A 22574-nucleotide genomic window follows, 5' to 3' on the forward strand; every position below is an offset into this window, starting at 1 on the left:
GCGATTTTATTTAATGCATGCTTAATTATGCTCTTAACTCTGATTAGGTAGTGGATCCGGGTTGGGTCTCTACAAAAGGGGGGGATAGAAACGAGCTATACAGAGATATACAACGAAGATAATCTACAAGAAAATAACAGAAATATACACGAAGATACAAGCTGCTTGAGCACTCATAAAAGATATATCAAATCTGCTCAAAGTTCCCACTTACAGAATCCATACTTCTGATCTTCGAGGATCATCAAGGTCTTGGAATCAACTCTCTATTGCTTATTTGATTAAGAGGAGTTGATTTATTGTTTGAGTCTGCGGATTCATTCATTACTATATTTTGTTTTTTAGGACAAGGTGTCTTAACTTTGTGGTATTCTTGGAGTTCCGATCTAGGCAAGGGTAAGTCCTACGATCTGAGTGGGTTGTATACAAGAAGTTTTATATACCAAAGTCTTCTAGTGAATCCTTCCTTAAGTGGAAGAAGGGGGGACGTAAGAGTTTTGTCACCGAGAATCCATAAACAACTCGGTGTTATTTATTTTTCTGTCAAGACATCTTTATTACTGTTCTATCTGTTACTTGGCCTCCTTCCGCACATATATTTGTTGGCCGATTAACATTGATACGTGAGAAAGAATAGAGTTAGTTTTTTAACAGCAACTGCTCTCATTTAAGAATATTGTTAAGTGAACTGCTCAAATAAGTCGAATAATGACAGTTCCAAATCGATTCTATCATCCTCTCCTAGTTGGTAGCAATTATCGGATGATCTAGTACCTGTCATGCCACATTTTAGAACAATAAAAAACTTTACGCATTTTCTTATCAAACTTCACATGCAAATTATCATCACAAAGTTGTCTATTGCTTATTAGATTTTCAGTTAATCCTTCGACATGTAGCATGTTGTGAATTTTAGGAAGTCCAGCAACATCCAGTGTGCTCTTTACAACAATATTTCCCTTTGATCCTCCTTCATATGTCACTGTTCCACTTTTCAGCTCAACATAATCTGTGAGAAATTGTGTTGATCATGTCATATGACGAGACCTTCCACTATCAAAGTACCAAGAACCTGAAATATTAGTTTTTAAAGCAGTATAGATCATATAAAATGTATATCAGCTTTTGGTACCCAAACATTTCTTACAGTGGATCTGTACTTAGGAATGTTGTGGTAGATGTTGAGCAACACTTTACGCAACGTCCGAGGAGCAGACCGCTTTCTGTAGTCATCTTTCAACTTAAAGCAGTAAGGTTTGATATGACCAGGCCTGTGGTAGTAGTGACACACAAACTTACGTTTTCTTTGGGGCTGTTTTTGAACAGAGTTGCGGCTTTGATGAAGGCAGATTAGTCGTTTGAGCCTTTTTGGATGAGCACACTGAACTAATACTTTCCTTGACAAACACAGTAGGTTTTGAAGTCTCCCCATCTTTAAACTTGCTGTTTTCAAAACATAATCCTGCCTTACCATCTCTACCCATCATGAGTAGTGAGTCAAGCTTGCTTTTACTTGAGTTGAACCTTGCCAATGTTGTCATCGATTTCCCGAGTTATTCTTTTAATTTAGCCAGTTCCAGATCCTTCTTACTAAAAATCACCTCAAGTCTGGATACAACAGCCTTTAAGTCAACATTTGCCTTTGAAAGAGTGGTATTCATCTTGTTTCTTTCGATCCAGTCAGCATACAACTAATCATATAACTTTTGCACATCTTCCAGAGTTATTCCTCCATCATCTACATCTAGATTACTCAAGTCATCAATAGTTGAAGTATTTAAACAGACTGACCTTTGGGAGATGTTGCGTCCAGATGTTGCAACACGTAATGGATTGATTTGCAGCAACTTCATTCTTTCCATCAATGTAGACGGAGATGTGTGATTTTCTTCCTCACTTTGTTATTCATCTTCTTCAGATTCTTTATCACTCAAAGATGTATTCATCCCTTTCGGAATCCTATTTTCACATTCATTGGCGTAATGACCATATCCTTGGCATTCATGACACTGTACAATGTCAATATTCTTAGCAGTAGGCTGACTTCTTCCTTCAAGAATGAGTAGAGGCTTTCCAAGAGCAAGGAACTTCTTTGGTGATTGTTCGGGCATGTCGACTTGATAGGCTCATAATATTTATATTTTTAGTATCATATTTCTTGGGTTTTTATCTTTTGCATATGTTAAGTGGTGCGTTTTTGTCGTGTTTTGTAGTTGGAGGAACTTTGATGATCTTGGACAAAAATTTGAGTTAAAAAGTTGAATTCTATAACATTTGGAGTTGCAAAGAGAAATTTTGAGAAATTGAGCAACTAGAAGAGGTGCTGAAGCAACGCGTGGGTGCGCTGTGTTACTACGCTGTTACTGTCTAGTGGGGGATAGAAGATTTCAGAATTTGAGAAGAAAATACCATATTTGAGGAATTATAAATATGGTATTTAAGTTATGGAAGATTTTTTAAGAAGAGATTTTTAGATAAATAAAGATAGTTGGAGATTTCTATTTAAAAGAATATCTCTACATTATATTTTAGTTAGGCTTTATCTTTTGTTTTTAATTTTAGACTTTATCTTTTTTCATTTTTTTTCCTAGGCTCTACACGTTAGTTTTTAGTTTTTTTTTGGGAGACAGATTTCTGCTTCTGAATCTGCACGCATGCTTGAGACGACCAGGCAGAGAAATTTTCTTCTTCTTTTCCTCTTCATAATTTCTAAGTTTAATCTTTTTTATTTCTAGGAAATTATGAAGCCAACTATGCTTGGCTAAGTTTTTATTTCTGATTCAAGGGATATTTTCCTGTATTCGAATTTATCAATGTAAGGTTTTGAATTTAAATTGATGTTCTTGTTTGTTTCTAGTATTTGTTGATTTATGATTTATTTTCATGAAATTTGTAGGTCGATTGATCTGACAAATTAATTTGATTTATAATTTTTTATTGCTAACCATGATTTCAGTGATCTGTAATTTTCATGAATAATTGGTATTTAGTAGCGATAGATTAGGTGTGTTGTGCTATCATGACATTTTGATCTAAATAAATCAACGAAACTAGGTTTAACAATTGCAGCTATCTCGATTGTTCGATTTTAGGATTAACTGTTTTCACAAATCTAATTGCTAGAAACTGCATGAATAAATTATTTGTTAGCCAATGACCAGTGATATGATTAGAATACGAAAATTCCTTGAATCGGAATTTGGTAAAGTATTAAATCTTCTCATTTAATTATTTGTTCATCTCATTTATATAATTATTGCATTAGTCTTAATTTTTTTTATTTTATTACTGCAAACCACAAATCCCCCCTTTTTATTTGTTATTCCTCAAAAGAAATAAATATCCGTTCCTTGTGGATTCGACCCTGATCACCAATACACTCATTTTTGTTAAGGAGTAGGTATTTTAAGTTTGTTGGATGACGACATGCCTATCAAATTTTGGCGCTATTGCCGGGGAACTGTGGTTATAATTATTTCTTTCGATTTCTTGTTATTTAATTTTTTTATGCCTCGTTCTTCTCGTACAGGTGAACTAGAATATATTCCAGAAATCGAGAAGACAAATAGGAGGTTGAGAAAAGGGCGCGGCTACGACGTAACCAAGCATCAATTTCATCTCCTGGTTTGAACGTGGAATTGAAATCGAGCGAATCTGACCGGGAATCTCATCCCGAGTTTGAAACTGAAGAAAGTGAGCACGAAGAAACAATGGCAGAGCCATCACAAAGAACTCTCAGGGAGTTGGCTAATCTTAATGTTACTCAACAGCCATTATGCATTCAATTCCCTACTACTAAATCCAATTTTGAATTAAAATATGGTTTGATTCACTTGATACAAAATTTTCATTGTCTTGCAGGAGAAGACCCACATAAGAATTTGAAGGAGTTCCACATTGTTTTCACAACTATGAAACCTCAAGGGATTACAGAGGAACAAATTTCATTGCGAGCTTTTCCATTCTCACTGGCTGACAAAGCTAAGTATTGACTATATTATTTGCCCTCTGGAACTATAAAAACTTGGAATGTCATGAAGCAGCAATTTCTGGATAAGTTCTTCCCAGCTTAGGAAGGACATTTGTGGGATCCGACAGTTACAGGGAGAGACTTTGTATGAGTACTGGGAGAGATTCAAGAAACTGTGTGCGAGCTGTCCACAAAATCAAATTTGTGAACAACTTTTAGTTCAGTATTTTTATGAGGGACTCTCTGTTTTTGATAGGAACATGGTTGATGCTGCAAGTGGAGGACCATTAATGAAAAAAACACCTCATGAAGCAAGTGATCTGATCATCAACATGGCAGCTAATGCTCAACCGTTCAGAACAAGAGAAGATAACGCTCCGCGACATGTTAAAGAGGTAAGTGTTTGTCCCATTGATAAAAAAATTAGATTCTTTAACATCTCTTTTGGAAAAATTGGTTGTAGGACAAGCACAACATGTAAAATCTTGTGGTATATGTTCGGTTGTTGGAAATCCGACGGATATGTGTTCAACAGTACAAGAAGATCCAACGCAGCAAGGCAATGCAATTGACGATTTTCCTGGACAACCACAGCATCGATATGATCCATATTCCAATACCTACAATCCAGGATGGAGATATCACCCGAATTTCAGCTACAAGAACCAAGGAGGTCAACAAGGATTTCCACAACAAAATTATAACAAACAACCAGCACCTGCACAATCCTCCGACTCACGCATGTCTCTAGATGAAATTGTCAAAACCCTTGCAACTAACACTCAAAAATTCCAACAGTAAACGAGGGCCAGCATTCAGAATCTAGGAAATCAGATAACCCAGTTAGCTACTGCGGTTAGCAATTTGGAGGCTCAAAATTGTGGAAAACTACCATCACAAACGGTAGTAAATCCAAGAGAAAATGCAAGTGCAATGGTGTTGAGAAGTGGAAAGAAGATCGAAATTGGGTCTACCTCACATGAGCAGAATAATGAAGGAAAATACATGGACAAGGAAGTTAAAGACACATTCGAGGAGCATGCAAAGGTAAAACCCAAATCTCCTTTATCTGGTATATCTAATGTGGTTATTCATCCTTTTCCTTCTAGGTTAGAGAGATCCAAAAAAGCTGATTATGATAATGAAGTGTTGGATACGTTCAGAAAAGTGGAAATTAACATACCCTTGATTGATGCAATTAAGCAAATCCCAAGGTATGCTAAATTTTTGAAGGATTTTTGGACCAAAAAGAGGAGGCTGAGAGGTGATGCGAAGGTAAGTGTGGGAGAAAATGTATCTGCAGTGATAAAGAGGTATTTACCAAATAAATGCAAGGATCCATATATGTTTACTATGCCTTGTGTTATTGAGAATTTGAAAATGTTGGAGAACGGCGATCAGATCAATCAGAATTGATACCCGATGCAGCGGAATTTTAAAACTTTTATATGGAACGATTCCATGATGGGTATCAAAACTATACGATTAAATTGTGTGTGTAAAAATTAAATAACAATTATAAATTTTTACCTCCAATCTGGAATCGAGATTCTGGACACCAACAGATTGCTCTGCTCTTGTTGTATCTCCTAGGAACTGATGGACGAACTGTTCTTCAATCAGGTCCACGAACAGATATTTAATCCCTCTGATAGATTGCACTAGAAAATCTATCAGAAGTTTCTACGAAGAGAATTAACGAATTTGATCCGTTAAACCAGACTGTAATTCAAATTCACAGGCTGGATTTTTCCTGAGCAGAGGGGACGGGGGCGGCCACTGTTAGAGAGAAAACTAGGGTTTTTTCGAAAATTGTGACCTGTTGTGTGTAATTTCTGTACTGCAATAACTTATTTATAATGTAGGCCGCTAACAGCTTAGGGCCCATTAGTCATAAGTTCAAGCCCGACAAGCAAAGCCCGCATGTTCAGAAATTAATATAAAATTCATCGTGACTCTAATTGATAAACCGATTTTACCAATGTTTACAGAAACCATTTCTGCTCCTTTTAAAGTCAAGATAAATTTTTCTGAATCCGAATTCAGTGATTTCCAAAAATGCCCATCCCTATGTCATTTTAGGAAATCTTACTCCTCTACTCTTAAATAAGAAGTCCAACTTCTTTGTTCATTAAATTTAACTCTTTAAATTTAACTATCTCAACGGGGATTAAAAATCCATTACTCTGTGTGACCCTCAATGGTTCAGGGATACAGCTAGCCGTGGGCTCACAACTCCTTGTGACTCGGAACAACGATTTTCGACTTGCCCATCGAATCATGGTAAGAGCGCCTAGCAACATCGCCCCATGATTCTCTAGGTATCACTGATAGTGCCTGCAAGAACCAATAGATTTTGGTTAGCGTACAGTACGGTCCCTTCATCCATATATCCCGATCGAATCAACAACCATTGGTAAATCGAGAGTCGTTCGAGATTCGATAACTATGCAATACATCTTGAAGATCAAATAGTGACATCGCATGTGCTACTAAGAAACCATTTCTTAAAACACATCATGTACTCTGGCCAGAGATTCGTCACACTAATATCTCCTCAGATCGCATAGGATATCTACACTCGCAAGTATGTGGTGAATCCTTGACAACAAAGCATCGACTCCTATATGTGTCGTAACTGTACCCAATCCCGACACCTGAAGACCCCAATAGAGTCGGTAAACGAGTCAAAGCACAGTACTAGCATATATAGTCTCAATGATGTTTCAAGTAGTAAGGACTAATGGTGTACAACCAAAACTGCGGACTTTATCCACTCGATAAGTGATAACCACTTGGAAAGTTCGGATAAGGTAGTTCGATCATTCATCGTATGAATATCCATTTGCATACTTTGAACATCTCTATGTTCCTTACCAATGAAACGTGGTACTCTGCATCGCAAATGCTAGTCTCAAACTCGAGCGATCCTTATCCTTATTATCGGACGGCTCAATCGACTAGGAACAGTTTAGAATATACAGTGACTATAAGATGTGTTTCATGATAGCCATCCCCATGTGCTACCACATCTTACATACACTATAGTATATTCAAGGTCTTTATCAAAACAACAATAGTATATCACAATATAACAATATGAAGAAAGATAAAGTCATTGCCATTAATAAAAGTGTAAATTATATTAAACAAAAGATTGTTTATACAAAGAGTCATCAAAGCCCTTAGCCACAAGTTGGCTCACCGGGCACCCACTCTTTCAATCTCCCACTTGCCCTAAAGCCAACTAGTCATACTACGTAGACCCATTGCTTCGCGATGTTTGTCAAATAATGGTCCTGGCAAGGGCTTAGTAAGTGGATCAGCGATATTGTCTGCAGAGGCCACTCTTTCGACAGTGATGTCTCCTCTTTCCACAATCTCCCGGATGATGTGGTATTTCCTCATTACGTGTTTGGATCTTTAATGAGACCTTGGTTCCTTTGCCTGAGCAACGGCACCCGTGTTGTCACAGTACACGGGGACTGGACCAACAACTTCCGGAATAACGCCCAACTCTTGGACGAAATTCCTCATCCAAACGGCCTCTTTAGCAGCAGCTGATGCTGCAATGTATTCTGCCTCAGTGGTGGAATCCGCTATGGTGTCCTGCTTGGAACTCTTCCAAGAGACAGCACCACCATTGAGCATGAACACAAATCCAGAGGTTGACTTCGAGTCATCCACGTCACTTTGGAAGCTAGTGTCGGTATAGCCTTCCAATTTTAGTTCTCTTCCTCCATATACCATGAACATATTCTTAGTCCTTCGTAAGTACTTAAGAATGTCCTTCACGGATTTCCAATGCATTTGACCGGGATTAGCTTGATATCTGCTCGTGACACTCAGAGAAAATGCTACATCCGGTCTGGTAGATATCATCCCATACATGATACTACCGATGGCTGACGCATATGGTACATGTGTCATTTTCTCTATCTCTTCATCAGTCTTGGGACACATAGACTTGGATAGAGAAACTCCATGACACATGGGTAGATGTCCTCTCTTGGACCCATCCATTGAAAACCGTTTCAATATGGTGTCGATGTAGGTTGATTGAGTGAGTCCTATCATTCTCTTAGATCTATCTCTATAGATCTGTATCCCTAGAATATAGGATGCCTCACCCAAATCCTTCATCGAGAATCTACCTGATAACCATATCTTTGTTGACTGCAACATCCCTACGTCATTCCCAATGAGTAGGATGTCATCAACATAAAGTACTAAGAATGTCACAGCATCCTTAACTACTTTCTTGTACACGCATGGTTCCTCCGGGTTCTTGATGAAACCAAAATCCTTTATTGTTTCATCAAATTTCTGGTTCCAACTTCTTGATGCTTGTTTTAGACCATAGATTGATCTCTGAAGCTTGCATATCTTATGCTCGCTTCCCATGGATGTGTATCCCTCAGGCTGCGTCATATAGATCTCTTCCTTAATGTTTCCATTAAGAAATGCAGTCTTCACATCCATTTGCCATATCTCATAGTCATACCAAGCAGCTATGGCAATAAGGATTCTTATGGACTTGAACATTGCAACTGGTGAAAAGGTTTCATCATAGTCAACTCCTTGTCTTTGAGTATAACCTTTTGCCACCAATCGCGCCTTGTAGGTCAATACCTTACCATCAGGCCCAAGCTTTCTCTTGTAGATCCATTTACATCCTATTGGAACAATTCCATCGGGAGGATCTACTAAAGACCAAACTTGGTTTTTATGCATCGAATCTATTTCTGACTGCATAGCTTCAAGCCATAAATTTGAATCCGCATCAGAAATTGCTTCCTTGAAGTTTCTTGGATCACATCCAACATCGGGTTCATCTTGATCCCCTTCAAGAAGAAGACCATATCGAATAGGAGGTCTAGAAGTCCTCTCGGATCTTCTAAGTATAGGCGTGTCCATCAATGGTTCCTGAGGTGTAGGATCATTATTTTGTATTTCGGGTTCTTCTCGAATTTCTTCGAGTTCCATCATCTCGCCTTTCTTATCCAATAAGAACTCCTTCTCCAAAAAGGTGGCATTCCTTGAAACAAACACCTTTGTTTCAGCAGGATGATAGAAATAATATCCGATTGAATTCTTCGGATACCCTACAAAATAACATAAGGTGGATCGACTATTCAACTTATCTCCCACTGTCTGCTTCACGTAAGCAGGACATCCCCAAATCCTCAAGTACGAATACTTAGGAGCTTTGCCATTCCATAACTCGTATGGTGTTTTGTCCACTGCTTTGGTGTGGACGTTGTTCAACAACAACACCGCCGTTTCAAGCGCGTAGCCCCAAAACAAAGGTGGAAGCTCAGTGAAGCTCATCATGGATCGAACCATGTCCAACAAAGTTCGATTACGACGCTCCGATACACCATTCAGCTGAGGTGTCATAGGAGGAGTCCACTGAGAGAGAATCCCATTCTCTTTCAGATAGTCCAAAAACTCGGTACTTAAGTATTCTCCACCTCGATCCGATCGAAGTGCTTTAATACTTTTACCTAGCTTGTTTTCTACTTCAGCCTTGAATTCTTTGAACTTTTCAAATTCTTCAGACTTATATTTCATTAAATATAAATACCCATACCTTGAATAATCATCAGTAAAGGTAATGAAGTAGGTGTGGCCAAATTGAGTACCAATTCTAAATGGACCACAAACATCTGTATGGATCAAATCCAACAGATTTTGACTACGCTCAGGTTTCCTCTTAAAAGGAGATTTAGTCATTTTTCCTTTCAGGCAGGACTCACAAGTAGGTAGAGAGTTAATATCAGACATATCAAACATGCCCTCTCCCACTAGCTTGTTCATCCTCCTTGAGGAAATATGACCTAGCCTAGCATGCCAAAGATATGCCGGGTTTTGACTATCGATTTTCCTTTTGTTTGTTGTTACCGGTTTATCAACATAATATATTGGAACGTCTTTTAATTTTAAGTTATATAGATCGTTTTAAATTGTCCACTTCAAATCAAACATTCATTCTTGTAAACATTGCAAATCCTATTCACAAAATTACAAGAAAACCCATCTCTATCAAGCATAGAAATAGAAATAATGTTTTAATGAAATCTTTGGCACAAATAAAAATATCTTTCTCATAATACAACTTAAAATTGGTTTGCAAAATTTAAACAAATATTTCCCATAGCTATGGATTTAACTCTGGAACCATTCCCGAGCCTTGACTGGGTCTCACCCATCCTTAGCCTATTACTTCTTGTCATCATTTGCAACTCATTGCAAATATGAGATCTACATCTGGTATCCAATACTCAAGAAATAGTATTTAAGAAAAACATTTATTTCAATGTAAAACATACCCTTTGCAGTTCGCAACTGCTCGAGGAATTCCTTGCAGTTACGTTTCCAATGACCGGATTTCTTGTAGTGATGGCAAACTTGTTTAGACTTGTCCAATTTTGCATGTAACATTTGGCCTTGAGATCATGGTCCAAACATTTCTCTAGTTCGGCCAACCTTTCGGCAGTTACTCCAGCCGGGGCTATTTTCGGAGAAGCCTTTTCTAACACTTAGAAAATCCTTTCCGAACTTAGGACAATCTTAACTTATGGAATCATTTTGTATTGTTTGCGCCAGTAAGTTTATTTTGTTCGAAGATAGAGAATAGTGGATTACGAAGATTCATCATATTGATATACTGAGATGAAACAGACAATTATCGATGATTATTTAATTAATTTACTAAGACATAAAATAGGCGAAATTTATTTTATGAATCTCACTCCCACTATTTTAACGATTTCACTACCCTCTAGTGAAAACGGGAAACTGTTTTCCTTAGTGGGAACATGGAGTCCAATTGACAAACTATGGTCCCGAACAATAACAGCCAACCATAATTTTCAAAAAGTAGAGCCCAATTGCTTCCAAAGCAACCTCCACGTTTTTACCTCATGTCCAATAAGGGCCCAATAATATGACGCCGTTTATTGTGACATGTCAAGATGACCCATCAATATTAAGTTGTGATGGACGGTCGCCATGTGGATCCTCCAATAATATGAGCCGATCCCATGGGAGTTCCACCCAACTTACAACATGTGTCGATCCAATGTACAGCTTTCCGACGAACGGGCACCCCCAATAATATGAGCCAGACCGTATCCGCAGGTAGCATATCATACATTGATCGTTGATGGAAGGTAGGAACATTTAAACAATATTTAAATTTTCTTTATTTATCTTGATATCAATTTTAAATCATATTTAAAATGAGGGATTTTAATTTTGAAAATTTGTCTCATCATTTTAAAATTTGTATGCTTGCCGGATTCACACAATTTTGTCTAAAACATGCATACAACTATAATATCATATATTATATAGGATGATCGATTCCATTTCTAATCGACCTGTGGTTGCCAATCACGAGTCTAACTCCAATCCTAGGTAATATGCTGGTATGCAATGCAATCCTATTACATTGTGCTTCCAATTTACATTTCTTCTGTCTTTATTGTCTGCTGGGCCCACCTCCGTCTTCAAATCTTCATCTCCCACTAAATTTAATGTATTTACAATAAATAACAATGACAAGTAGGGGATACATTTAAAGGGGTGGGAACGGGCCATAAACCAGACCCACTTTTATTACATATGACAATTCATATTGGGCCATAAACCAGGCCCATTAATAAATCCAACAACAATAAAAACAAATGTAAATTCCTAACATACACCTACAAAATTGGTCATGGCAATCGATCATCCTTATCCAATAATATTTAATTCAAAATTAATTTATTGGATAACATGCAATGGCAATTAAATTTAAATGAATAAAATCATATTCCATATATAAAATCTTATTTTACATACAAAATCATATTTTATCTTTTTATCAAATAAAATCATATTTTACATATAAAATCCAATTTTATATATAAAATCATATTTTACTCAATATTTCCATAAGATCATATCTTATCATCAATTGTACCAAAAATAATTAATTTCATAAAATCTGATTTAACGGATAAAATTTATAAATTTTCCAAAAATTCAAATTTATCCAAAAATCAATTTTAAAATTTTCGGACTCGAACAATTCGATCCGACGCCTCGTGGACCAATCAAAAACAATTTTCGATCGGACCAAAAATAGAATTTTAACATATTAAAATTTTAATTTTAAAATTAAAAATTAATTTTTTGCGGGCCGCCCGGGACACTCCCGGGCAGCCCGCGCCCCAAAAGGGCTCGGGCCGGGCAGCCCGGCTGCCCCTAGGGTAGCGACGATCGCTGCCCATGGGCAGCGGGCAGCGACCATCGCTGCCCAGGTTTTGCCCGAAAATTAATTTTTTTTTTAAAAATATTTATTTTGTTTCAAAAACCGAGGCTTAAAAAATTTTTGTACAATCGATTAATTTAATCGCTTGATCTGAGCAACCTGTCTCTGATACCACTGTTGGAGAACGGCGATCAGATCAATCAGAATTGATACCCGGTGCAGCGGAAGTTTAAAAATTTTATATGGAACGATTCCATGATGGGTATCAAAACTATACGATTAAATTGTGTGTGTAAAAATTAAATAACAATTATAAATTTTTACCTCCAATCTCGAATCGAGATTATGGACACCAACAGATTGCTCTGCTCTTGTTGTATCTCCCAGGAACTGATGGACGAACTGTTCTTTAATCAGGTCCACGAACAGAGATTTAATCCCTCTGATAGATTGCACTAGAAAATCTATCAGAAGTTTCTACGAAGAGAATTAACGAATTTGATCCGTTAAACCAGACTGTAATTCAAAATTCACAGGCTGGATTTTTCCTAAGCAGAGGGGAGGGGGCGGCCACTGTTAGAGAGAAAACTAGGGTTTTTTCGAAAATTGTGACCTGTTGTGTGTAATTTCTGTACTGCAATAACTTATTTATAATGTAGGCCGCTAACAGCTTAGGGCCCATTAGTCATAAGTTCAAGCCCGACAAGCAAAGCCCGCATGTTCAGAAATTAATATAAAATTCATCGTGACTCTAATTGATAAACCGATTTTACCAATGTTCACAGAAACCATTTCTGCACCTTTTAAAGTCGAGATAAATTTTTCTGAATCCGAATTCAGTGATTTCCAAAAATGCCCATCCCTATGTCATTTTAGGAAATCTTACTCCTCTACTCTTAAATAAGAAGTCCAACTTCTTTGTTCATTAAATTTAACTCTTTAAATTTAACTATCTCAACGGAGATTAAAAATCCATTACTCTGTGTGACCCTCAATGGTTCAGGGATACAGCTAGCCGTGGGCTCACAACTCCTTGTGACTCGGAACAACGATTTCCGACTTGCCCATCGAATCATGGTAAGAGCGCCTAGCAACATCGCCCCATGATTCCCTAGGTATCACTGATAGTGCCTGCAAGAACCAATAGATTTTGGTTAGCGTATAGTACGGTCCCTTCATCCATATATCCCGATCGAATCAACAGCCATTGGTAAATCGAGAGTCGTTCGAGATTCGATAACTATGCAATACATCTTGAAGATCAAATAGTGACATCGCATGTGCTACTAAGAAACCATTTCTTAAAACACATCATGTACTCTGGCCAGAGATTCGTCACACTAATATCTTCTCAGATCGCATAAGATATCCACACTCGCAAGTATGTGGTGAATCCTTCACAACAAAGCATCGACTCCTATATGTGTTGTAACTGTACCCAATCCCGACACCTGATGACCCCAACAGAGTCGGTAAACGAGTCAAAGCACAGTACTAGCATATAGAGTCTCAATGATGTTTCAAGTAGTAAGGACTAATGGTGTACAACCAAAACCGCGGACTTTATCCACTCGATAAGTGATAACCACTTGGAAAGTCCGGATAGGGTAGTTCGATCATTCATCGTATGAATATCCATTTGCATGCTTTGAACATCTCTATGTTCCTTACCAATGAAACGTGGTACTCTGCATCGCAAATGCTAGTCTCAAACTCGAGCGATCCTTATCCTTATTATCGGACGACTCAATCGACTAGGAACAGTTTAGAATATACAGTGACTATAAGATGTGTTTCATGATAGCCATCCCCATGTGCTACCACATCTTACATACACTATAGTATATTCAAGGTCTTTATCAAAACAACAATAGTATATCACAATATAACAATATGAATAAAGATAAAGTCATTGCCATTAATAAAAGTGTAAATTATATTAAACAAAAGATTGTTTATACAAAGAGTCATCAAAGCCCTTAGCCACAAGTTGGCTCACCGGGCACCCACTCTTTCAGAAAATTGAGTGTTCCATGTTAGATTTAGGTGCATCCATAAATGTCATGCCATATTATGTTTATTGTGCTCTAAATCTGGGTCCTTTGAAATAAACTAGAGTGGTGATTCAATTGGCTGATCGTTCTAATGCTTACCCGAAAGGGGTTGTTGAGGATGTTTTGGTGCAGGTTAAGGAATTGATATTCCCCGCAGATTTCTATATCTTGCGAATGGAAGAGGACTCCACTTCGAATTCACCCCCAATTCTATTAGGAAGGCCATTTTTGAAAACTGCTAGGACTAAGATTGATGTCGATAATGGTACCCTCTATTTCGAATTTGACGGAGAGATTGTAAAATTTAATATTTTTTATGCGATGAAGTACCCAAGTGAAAATAATTCTATATGCTCGATTGTTGTTGTTGATTCAATTGTGCAGGAAGTTTTTGAAGAAGAAGGTGAGACTGAAAATTTTCAAATGTATGCACAATTGGATGTGGAAGAAGAATTAGCTGAAACTTATGAAATTTCAGAACAAGAAATTGATCAAACAAGGGTACCAAATTCAGAGATTGAAATTCCATTCTCTCATTAAAAATTGCTACCTTCTATTTTGCAAGCACCCAAACTAGAGTTGAAGAGTTTTCCAGATCATTTGAAATATATATATCTAGGTGATGAAGAGACTTTACCTATGATCATCTCAAAGAAATTAACCGAGGACCAGGAAAAGAGGTTGGTCACATTACTCAAGGAGCACAAAACTGCAATCGGGTGGACTTTAGCTGATATCAATGGCATTAGTCCATAAATTGGCATGCATAGAATTATTTTGGAGGATGATGCCAAACCAGTAAGAGAGTTCCAACGAAAACTGAATCCGGTAATTAAGGAAGTGGTAATGAAAGAAATCATCAAGCTCTTAGATGAAGGAATAATATATCCTATCTTGGATAGCAAATCGGTGAGCCCGATCAATGTTGTACCAAAGAAAATAGGCATTACTGTGGAAAGAAATCAAAATGATGAGTTGGTACCAACGAGGGTGCAAAATGGCTGGAGAATGGTCATTGATTTTCGAAGGCTTAACTTAGCTACTAGAAAAGATGATTTACCCTTACCCTTTATTGATCAAACATTGGAAAGGATAGATGGAAAGACTTATTTTGTTTTCTTGATGGATTTTCAGGTTATTACCAGATTGTCATTGCTCAGGAAGATCAGGAGAAAATAACTTTCACGTGCCCTTTTGGAACATTTGCCTACAAACGCATGCCATTCGGACTCTACAATGCCCCATGTACATTCCAAAGGTGCATGCTTAGTATTTTTTCTGAATATATTGAGAATTGCATTGAAGTATTTATGGATGATTTCACCGTTTATGGGAATTCATTTGAGGTCTGCTTGGATCACTTATCCAAGATTTTGAAAAGATGTATAAAAACCAGCTTGGTTTTGAATTATGAAAAATGTCATTTCATGGTGAATGAAGGTATTGTGTTGGGATACGTTGTTTCATCAAGGAGTATAGAGGTTGATAAGGCAAAAATTGGTTTAATCACACACTTACCATTCCCCACTAAAGTTAAGGAAGTTCGAGCTTTTCTTGGACATGCAGGGTTTTATCGCAGGTTTATTAAGGATTTTTCAAAGATTGCTTTGACAATGTCCAAGTTATTGCAAAAGGATGTGCCCTTCGAGTTTGGAGAGAAATTCAAGAATGCTTTTGACAAACTCAAGAACATGCTAACTACTGCAACTATAATCAAGCATCCTGACTGGACCTTGCCTTTAGAAATCATGTGTGATGTCGGTAACTATGTTGTGGGAGCTGTTTTAGGCCAACAGATTGATAAGAAGAGTCATGTCATATATTATGCATCAAAGACGTTGGACCCTGCACAGTGCAACTACACAACTACTGAAAAGGAGCTTTTAGCAATTGTTTTTGCTTTAGATAAATTTAGATCATATTTACTTGGTTCTAAAGTGTTGGTGTATTCTGATCATGCAGCGCTAAAGTATCTATTGGCGAAAAATGAGTAAAAACCGAGATTGATAAGGTGGATACTCCTGCTCCAAGAGTTTGACATTGAGATAAAGGATCGGAAGGGGATCGAGAATCCAGTGGCCAATCACCTGAGCAGATTGGTGAAGGAAGATAAATCCATGCCTTTTTCTGAATTCTTTCCTGATGAACAGTTATTCCAAATTAAACGTATGATTCCTTGGTATGAAGATATAGTAAATTTTTTGGTTAGTGGAATTTTTCCCTCTTCCCTTAGTACATCCCGTAAGAATACGATTCGTTGTGAGGCAAAGTATTATGTGTGGGAGGAACCCGATTTATGTAAATTTTGTGCTGATAAAGTGATTAGGAGATGTGTGCCTGAGAATGAGTATAAGTCAGTTTTGGTTTTCTGTCATGATTATGCATGTGGTGGTCATTTTGGAATGAAAAGAACTGCCAGAAAAATTTTGGAAAGTGGTTTGTACTAGGAAACTCTGTTCAAAGATGCTTATTTGTGTTGTAAAAACTATGAAAAGTGTCAAAGAACAGGTTCTTTGTCTCATAAAAATCAAATGCCCCAAACTCCCATTCTTGTTTGTGAAATTTTTGACATTTAGGGTATAGATTTCATGGGTCCATTTCCTTCATCATGTGTTAATGTTTATATAATTTTGGCAGTTGATTATGTATCGAAATAGGTGGAAGCAAAACCCACCATGACTAAAGATTCACACGTTGTTGTAGGTTTCCTCAAATCTATCATTTTCAGCAGGTTTGGAATCCCTAGAGCGCTAATTAGCGACCAAGGGACTCATTTTTGAAATAAAACTGTTGAGACTTTACTGAATAAATATGGAGTGTATCACAGGGTAGCCACCGCTTACCATCCGCAGACGAATGGTTAAGCAAAAGTTTCCAATAGGGAGATCAAGTATATTCTTGCGAAAACGGTAAATCCAAGTAGGAAAGATTGGAGTATTCGTCTGGATGATGCACTTTTGGTCTACTGAACTGCATACAAAACTCCTATTGGGATGTCGCCTTACAGATTAGTGTTTGGGAAGGCGTGTCATCTGCCGGTTGAGATTGAGCATAAAACATATTGGGCGGTGAAACACTGTAATATGAATTTGGATGAGGCAGGAGAGATTAGGAAGCTGCACCTGCAAGAGTTAAAGGAACTACGTTTGGAGGCTTATGAGAACTCAAGGATTTATAAAGAGAAAAAGAAGTTGTTTCATGATAAATCTATCTTGAGGAAGAAATTTACTGTTGGCCAAAAAGTACTGCTCTTTAATTCTCGGTTGAAATTCATGACAAGTAAGCTTTGTTCTCAATGGATTGGTCTATTTGTTGTTACTCACATGTTTCCTTATGGAGCAGTAGAAATTAAGAGTTTGAATACAGAGAAAATTTTCAAAGTGAATGGACATTGACTGAAGGTGTTCCATGAAGATGAAAGTGTGTCGTACATGGAGATTGAGTTAACAATTCCTCATTATTCCACGACTTGATGGGATTGGTAACGTCGAGCATAACAACTCTAAAAAATTGCGCTTTTGGGAGGCAACCCAATGTTTATTATTATTGTTATTTATTATTATTTTTTTTATTCTTGCTTTTGAAAAAAAAATTCAGAAAATGATTTAGTACAAGGCGTGCCCACGCCCTGGGAAAAATTATTTTTTGTACAAAAAATCAATTTTTCTTTTTAAAAAATATAAAATTTTTAGAAAATAATTTTCTACCAGGCGTGCCCACACCCTATAAAAAATTATTTTCTGTTTTGAAAAGAGTTAAGAATATTTTTTTGATTTTTTTAAAAATATTAATTACAATAATAATCATTAAAATAAAAAGTTTATTGTGTAATTGTTTTCTTTTCTTTTCTACATGGCCAACTTCACTTCTCGTTCATCCCCTTGCTTTCTCTTAAAGCGCCGCCTCTGCCTCTTCTCCATCACCAAGCAAGCAGCCCCTCTCCATCACCATTGCCTTTAACATCGCACCAGTCACCTCCATACATCGTGCCTTTCTGCTCAGCTCCAGCACGGCGTCGCTGCTATCTTTCATCACCACTTCACAACACCGCCGCTTGCCACCGCAGCCACCACTCCTCAATCCGACGTCGCATTTCTGCCTCTCTCCATTCATCACCAAGCCGCCGCTAGTCCTTCACCGCACCGGCAATCAACACAGCCGCAGCCAGACGTCCACAACGTCACCCGTTCATCGCCATCTCTATCAATATCCCATAATCATTATTTGGATGCCCCTGTTATTCTCCGCCTCCAACAAGAGAAAATTGGTGATACATCCCCACTTTCGTTTTCTCAGTAATTAATTGTTTGTGTGTTACTGTGATTGATATTTAATTATTGCGAGAGTCTAGTTCTGGAAAAAAATTAAAAATTAAAAAATTTAATGCAATCTGGTGAATCTAGTTCGTCCCGTACATATAAATGTGCATATATGTATGTCGTCATTGAGGATTATGCCTGATTTAGGTGTGGGAGGGTTTTAAGGGGTTTGTGTTATTCCATTTTTTTTGAATTTCGGTCCAATATGTATTAGTTCATGCTTATTGTTTCTCTTTTCTGAGTCCTGGATACTTCCGAAACTGATCCCTTTGAAAAAAAATTATTCTCTTTGCTGCATTGTGGGTAGTTTCTCTTGATAATTGGTTGAAAGGACAAATGTATGGGTCTAACACACATAGCAATCTTCTTTCATGAGATTTGAGCTAATGAGCAGTCACTATATCATGCTCTGTTTTCTTGATTGTGTGTTTGTCATGCATTGTTGATTTTTCTAGAACTTGCATTATTACACATGTCTTCATTAAATCCTTTTGGTTGATTGAATGCATTGTTCAAAAATTAAGGGCCCTAGGTTAAAACCATTTTTTCATATGTCTTGCTTTGAGCCTACCTTGATTCATATACCCTTAGTAAGACAATTTTGAGCCTGATCCTTTCTTTGAAAAATACCCACATTACAATCCATGAAAATCCTTTATTGATTAATTATCCAAATTTTTGAACCTTGAATTAAACAATCATGTAAACTTTTCACATAGGGAACTATTTGAATCAAAGACAGTGAAAATTTTTGTAGATTTAGTTAATCATGCTCTGAGTCTTTTAATTCTCTTTTCTACATTTCAAATTCCCGAAAAAAAAAACAGAGAAAAAAATTCGGGAAAGAAAAAAAAATAGTCAAAAGGAAAAGATAAGAGAATGAAATAAAAAAAAATGAAGAGGGATGAATGATTTTATTGAATGTCAAGATTTTCGTTGACTGCAGATGAATAATTGGGTAGAGTTGTGTTTGTGAAAGGTTTTATATGATGACTTCAATTCTATATGACATTTTATCCTTTTCTCCTACCTTACCCCTAGCCCTGTTACAACCATCTTTAAGCCCTTTGATCGTGCATTTTAATTCATTCATTTGGTGGGAAAGTCGTGATATATTTGCAAGCTTATGGTTAAAAATATTCTATGTTTTGATATGAGTGTTTTCTTTATTATATATATATATGCACCAAAAACAATGTTGTTGAGTGAAATGTGTGAATCCCGTGAGAGATTGTTGGACCTTATGCATTTTAATTTCAATACAATTGATTGAGTTGATTTCTTGTGATGTGGTATGTGAGAACATGCACTTTTGGCTTGTTTTTGATGCATGAAATGCATGAATTTTTTGGGATTGGTTGAGGAAGAGAAAGGAGGATGATTTGTGAGATGATAGATTGAACTATTATATACTTGAGGACAAGCATGGTTTAGGTGTGGAAGATTTTGATAGGCTCATAATATTTATATTTTTAGTATCATATTTCTCGGGTTTTTATCTTTTGCATATGTTAAGTGGTGAGTTTTTGTCGTGTTTTGTAGTTGGAGGAAGTTTGATCATCTTGGATAAAAATTTGAATTCTATCACATTTGGAGTTGCCAAGAGAAATTTTGAGAAATTGAGCAAACTAGAAGAGGTGCTGAAGAATGGCGTGGGCGCGCTGTGTTACTACGCTGTTACTTTCTAGTGGGGGATAGAAGATTTCAAAATTTGAGAAGAAAATACCATATTTGATGAATTATAAATATGATATTTAAATTATGGAAGATTTTTGAAGAGATTTTTAGATAAATAAAGATAGTTGGAGATTTTCTATTTAAAACAATGTCTGTATATTATCATTTAGTTAGGCTTCATCTTTTGTTTTTAATTTTAGACTTTATCTTTTTCCTGTTTTTTTCATAGGCTCTACATGTTAGTTTTTAGTTTTTTTTGGGAGACAGATTTCTGCTTCTGAATCTGCACACACGCTTGAGACGGCCAGGCAGAAAAATTTTCTTCTTTTTTTCCTCTTCATAATTTCTAGGTTTAATGTTTTATATTTCTAGGGAATTATGAAGCCAACTATGCTTGGCTAATTTTTTATTTTTGATTCAAGGGATATTTTCCTGTATTCGAATTTATCATTGTGAGGTTTTGAATTTAAATTGATGTTCTTGTTTGTTTCTAGTATTTGTTGATTTATGCTTTATTTTCATGAAATTTGTAGGATTGATCTGACAAATTAATTTGATTTATAATTTTCTATTGCTAACCATGATTTCAGTGATCTGTAATTGTCATGAACCATTGGTATTTAGTCGCGATAGATTAGGTGTGTTGTGCTATCATGACATGTTTGATCTAAATAAATCAATGGAACTAGGTTTTACAATTGCAGTTATCTCGATTGTTAGATTTTAGGATTAACTGTTTTCACAAATCTAAAAGTTATTTTTAATCAATATGGAACGTAATCGTGCCCAGTTTGTTATTGATAAGTTTTGTCTGGATGCTGAATTTGGTCAATTAAAATAGGAAAACACAAAAATCTTAGTGTCCATCCCAATGATTTTAAGGTTAATTGCTAGAAACTGCATGAATAAATTATTTTTTAGCCGATGACCAGTGATATGAATGGAATACTGAAATTCCTTGAATCAAAATTTGGTAAAGTATTAAATTTTCTTTTTTAATTATTTGTTCATCTCATTTATTTAATTATTGCATTAGTCTTAATTTTATTTATTTTATTACTGCAAACCACAAATCCCCCCTTTTTATTTGTTATTCCTCGAAAGAAAGAAATATATGTTCCCTGTGGATTCGACCCTGCTCACCACTATACTCATTTTTGTTAAGGAGTAGGTATTTTAAGTTTGTTGGATAACGGCAGGCCTATCACAATTCTCAAAGGTTTATCAGATGTGGGAAGCATTTTGTTCTTGAGTTTGACTCCTCTCCCAAATCGGATTCCTTCACGTCCTGCGACAATTTAAGAAAGACCTTGTAAGAATCATTTGTGATTTGAAGGGCAATAATTTTACCTTTATATTTCTTCTGAACACTCGTATTCATCTCATATATGCGCAAAGAACTCATCAACTCGCTTAGTGAGAGTGCGCGCGGAAGTATCTTTAGATTCTTCAATCGCACAAGTCTTCATGTTGAACCTTTCTGAGAGTGAACGAAGTACTATATTCACCTGTATTTCATTTGAGATCGCCTCTCCAAGATTGAATGATTCATTCGCAAAATCCCTCAGCTTCAGATCATAGTCATCTATGATCTCATTCTCTTCCATCCTCAAATTCTCGAACTTGGAGGATAACATCCTCAGCTTTGTTTTTCAAACACTGTTTGTTCTGTCACAGTGTATCTGAAGATTGTCCCAAGCCTGCTTAGCACAAACACAATTAGTAATTAAACTAAACATATTAACATCAACAGAAGATAATATAGCATTCAAAGATTTAGTGTAGTAGCCCGTATCCAGAATAGGTGATTAAGGGATTAATCAACACAAAATGAAAAATTGAGGGTTGTCTGAGATCGGAAGTTCCGAAGGTGGGAACCGAAGCTCCGACAGGATCGGAAGCTCCGAACGGTGATCGGAGGCTCCGAACATGACGTCAGGGATGAGCTCAGCAAAAATGGCATCATTTCTTACGTGTTGATGGGACATCGAAAGCTCCGATGTCGGGATTGAATGTTTCGATCGAGATCAGAAGTTTCGATCGCTGTCTATAAATAGGGGTGCCGAACTTCATTTTCAATTTACACCTTCCTCTCTTCTCTCTTGATTCCTTAGCCTTCTAGCTTAGATATAGGGAATTCTAGGCTTCCTTTGGAAAATCCGGAAGCGGAAGCGCTGTACAGGCGTCGTAGCGGAGCTGTGGCCTAGTTTTGAGGCAAACGATAGCAAAGGGCTGACGACGGACGCAGGTATAGCTTTTTCTTCCTAAAAATATTTAGGAGTATGCAATAG

General features: G+C 36.8%; 2 protein-coding genes across 2 annotated transcripts; both read left to right on the forward strand.

Moving 5' to 3' along the window:
• Positions 1-4230: 4230 nt before the first annotated feature.
• On the forward strand, positions 4231-16281 carry LOC140861255 (uncharacterized). The gene is made up of 5 exons (XM_073264251.1): positions 4231-4365; positions 4790-5283; positions 14350-14584; positions 14672-14788; positions 15433-16281. The coding sequence occupies exons 1-5, from the start codon at positions 4231-4233 to the stop codon at positions 16279-16281; spliced, it is 1830 nt and encodes a 609-aa protein (XP_073120352.1).
• A 999-nt stretch (positions 16282-17280) lies between these two features.
• On the forward strand, positions 17281-17682 carry LOC140861260 (uncharacterized). The gene has a single exon (XM_073264266.1). The coding sequence runs from the start codon at positions 17281-17283 to the stop codon at positions 17680-17682; it is 402 nt and encodes a 133-aa protein (XP_073120367.1).
• Positions 17683-22574: the final 4892 nt, after the last annotated feature.

Source organism: Henckelia pumila, chromosome 1, assembly GCF_033568475.1.
Source record: "Henckelia pumila isolate YLH828 chromosome 1, ASM3356847v2, whole genome shotgun sequence".
Classification (NCBI taxonomy): Eukaryota; Viridiplantae; Streptophyta; class Magnoliopsida; order Lamiales; family Gesneriaceae; genus Henckelia; species Henckelia pumila.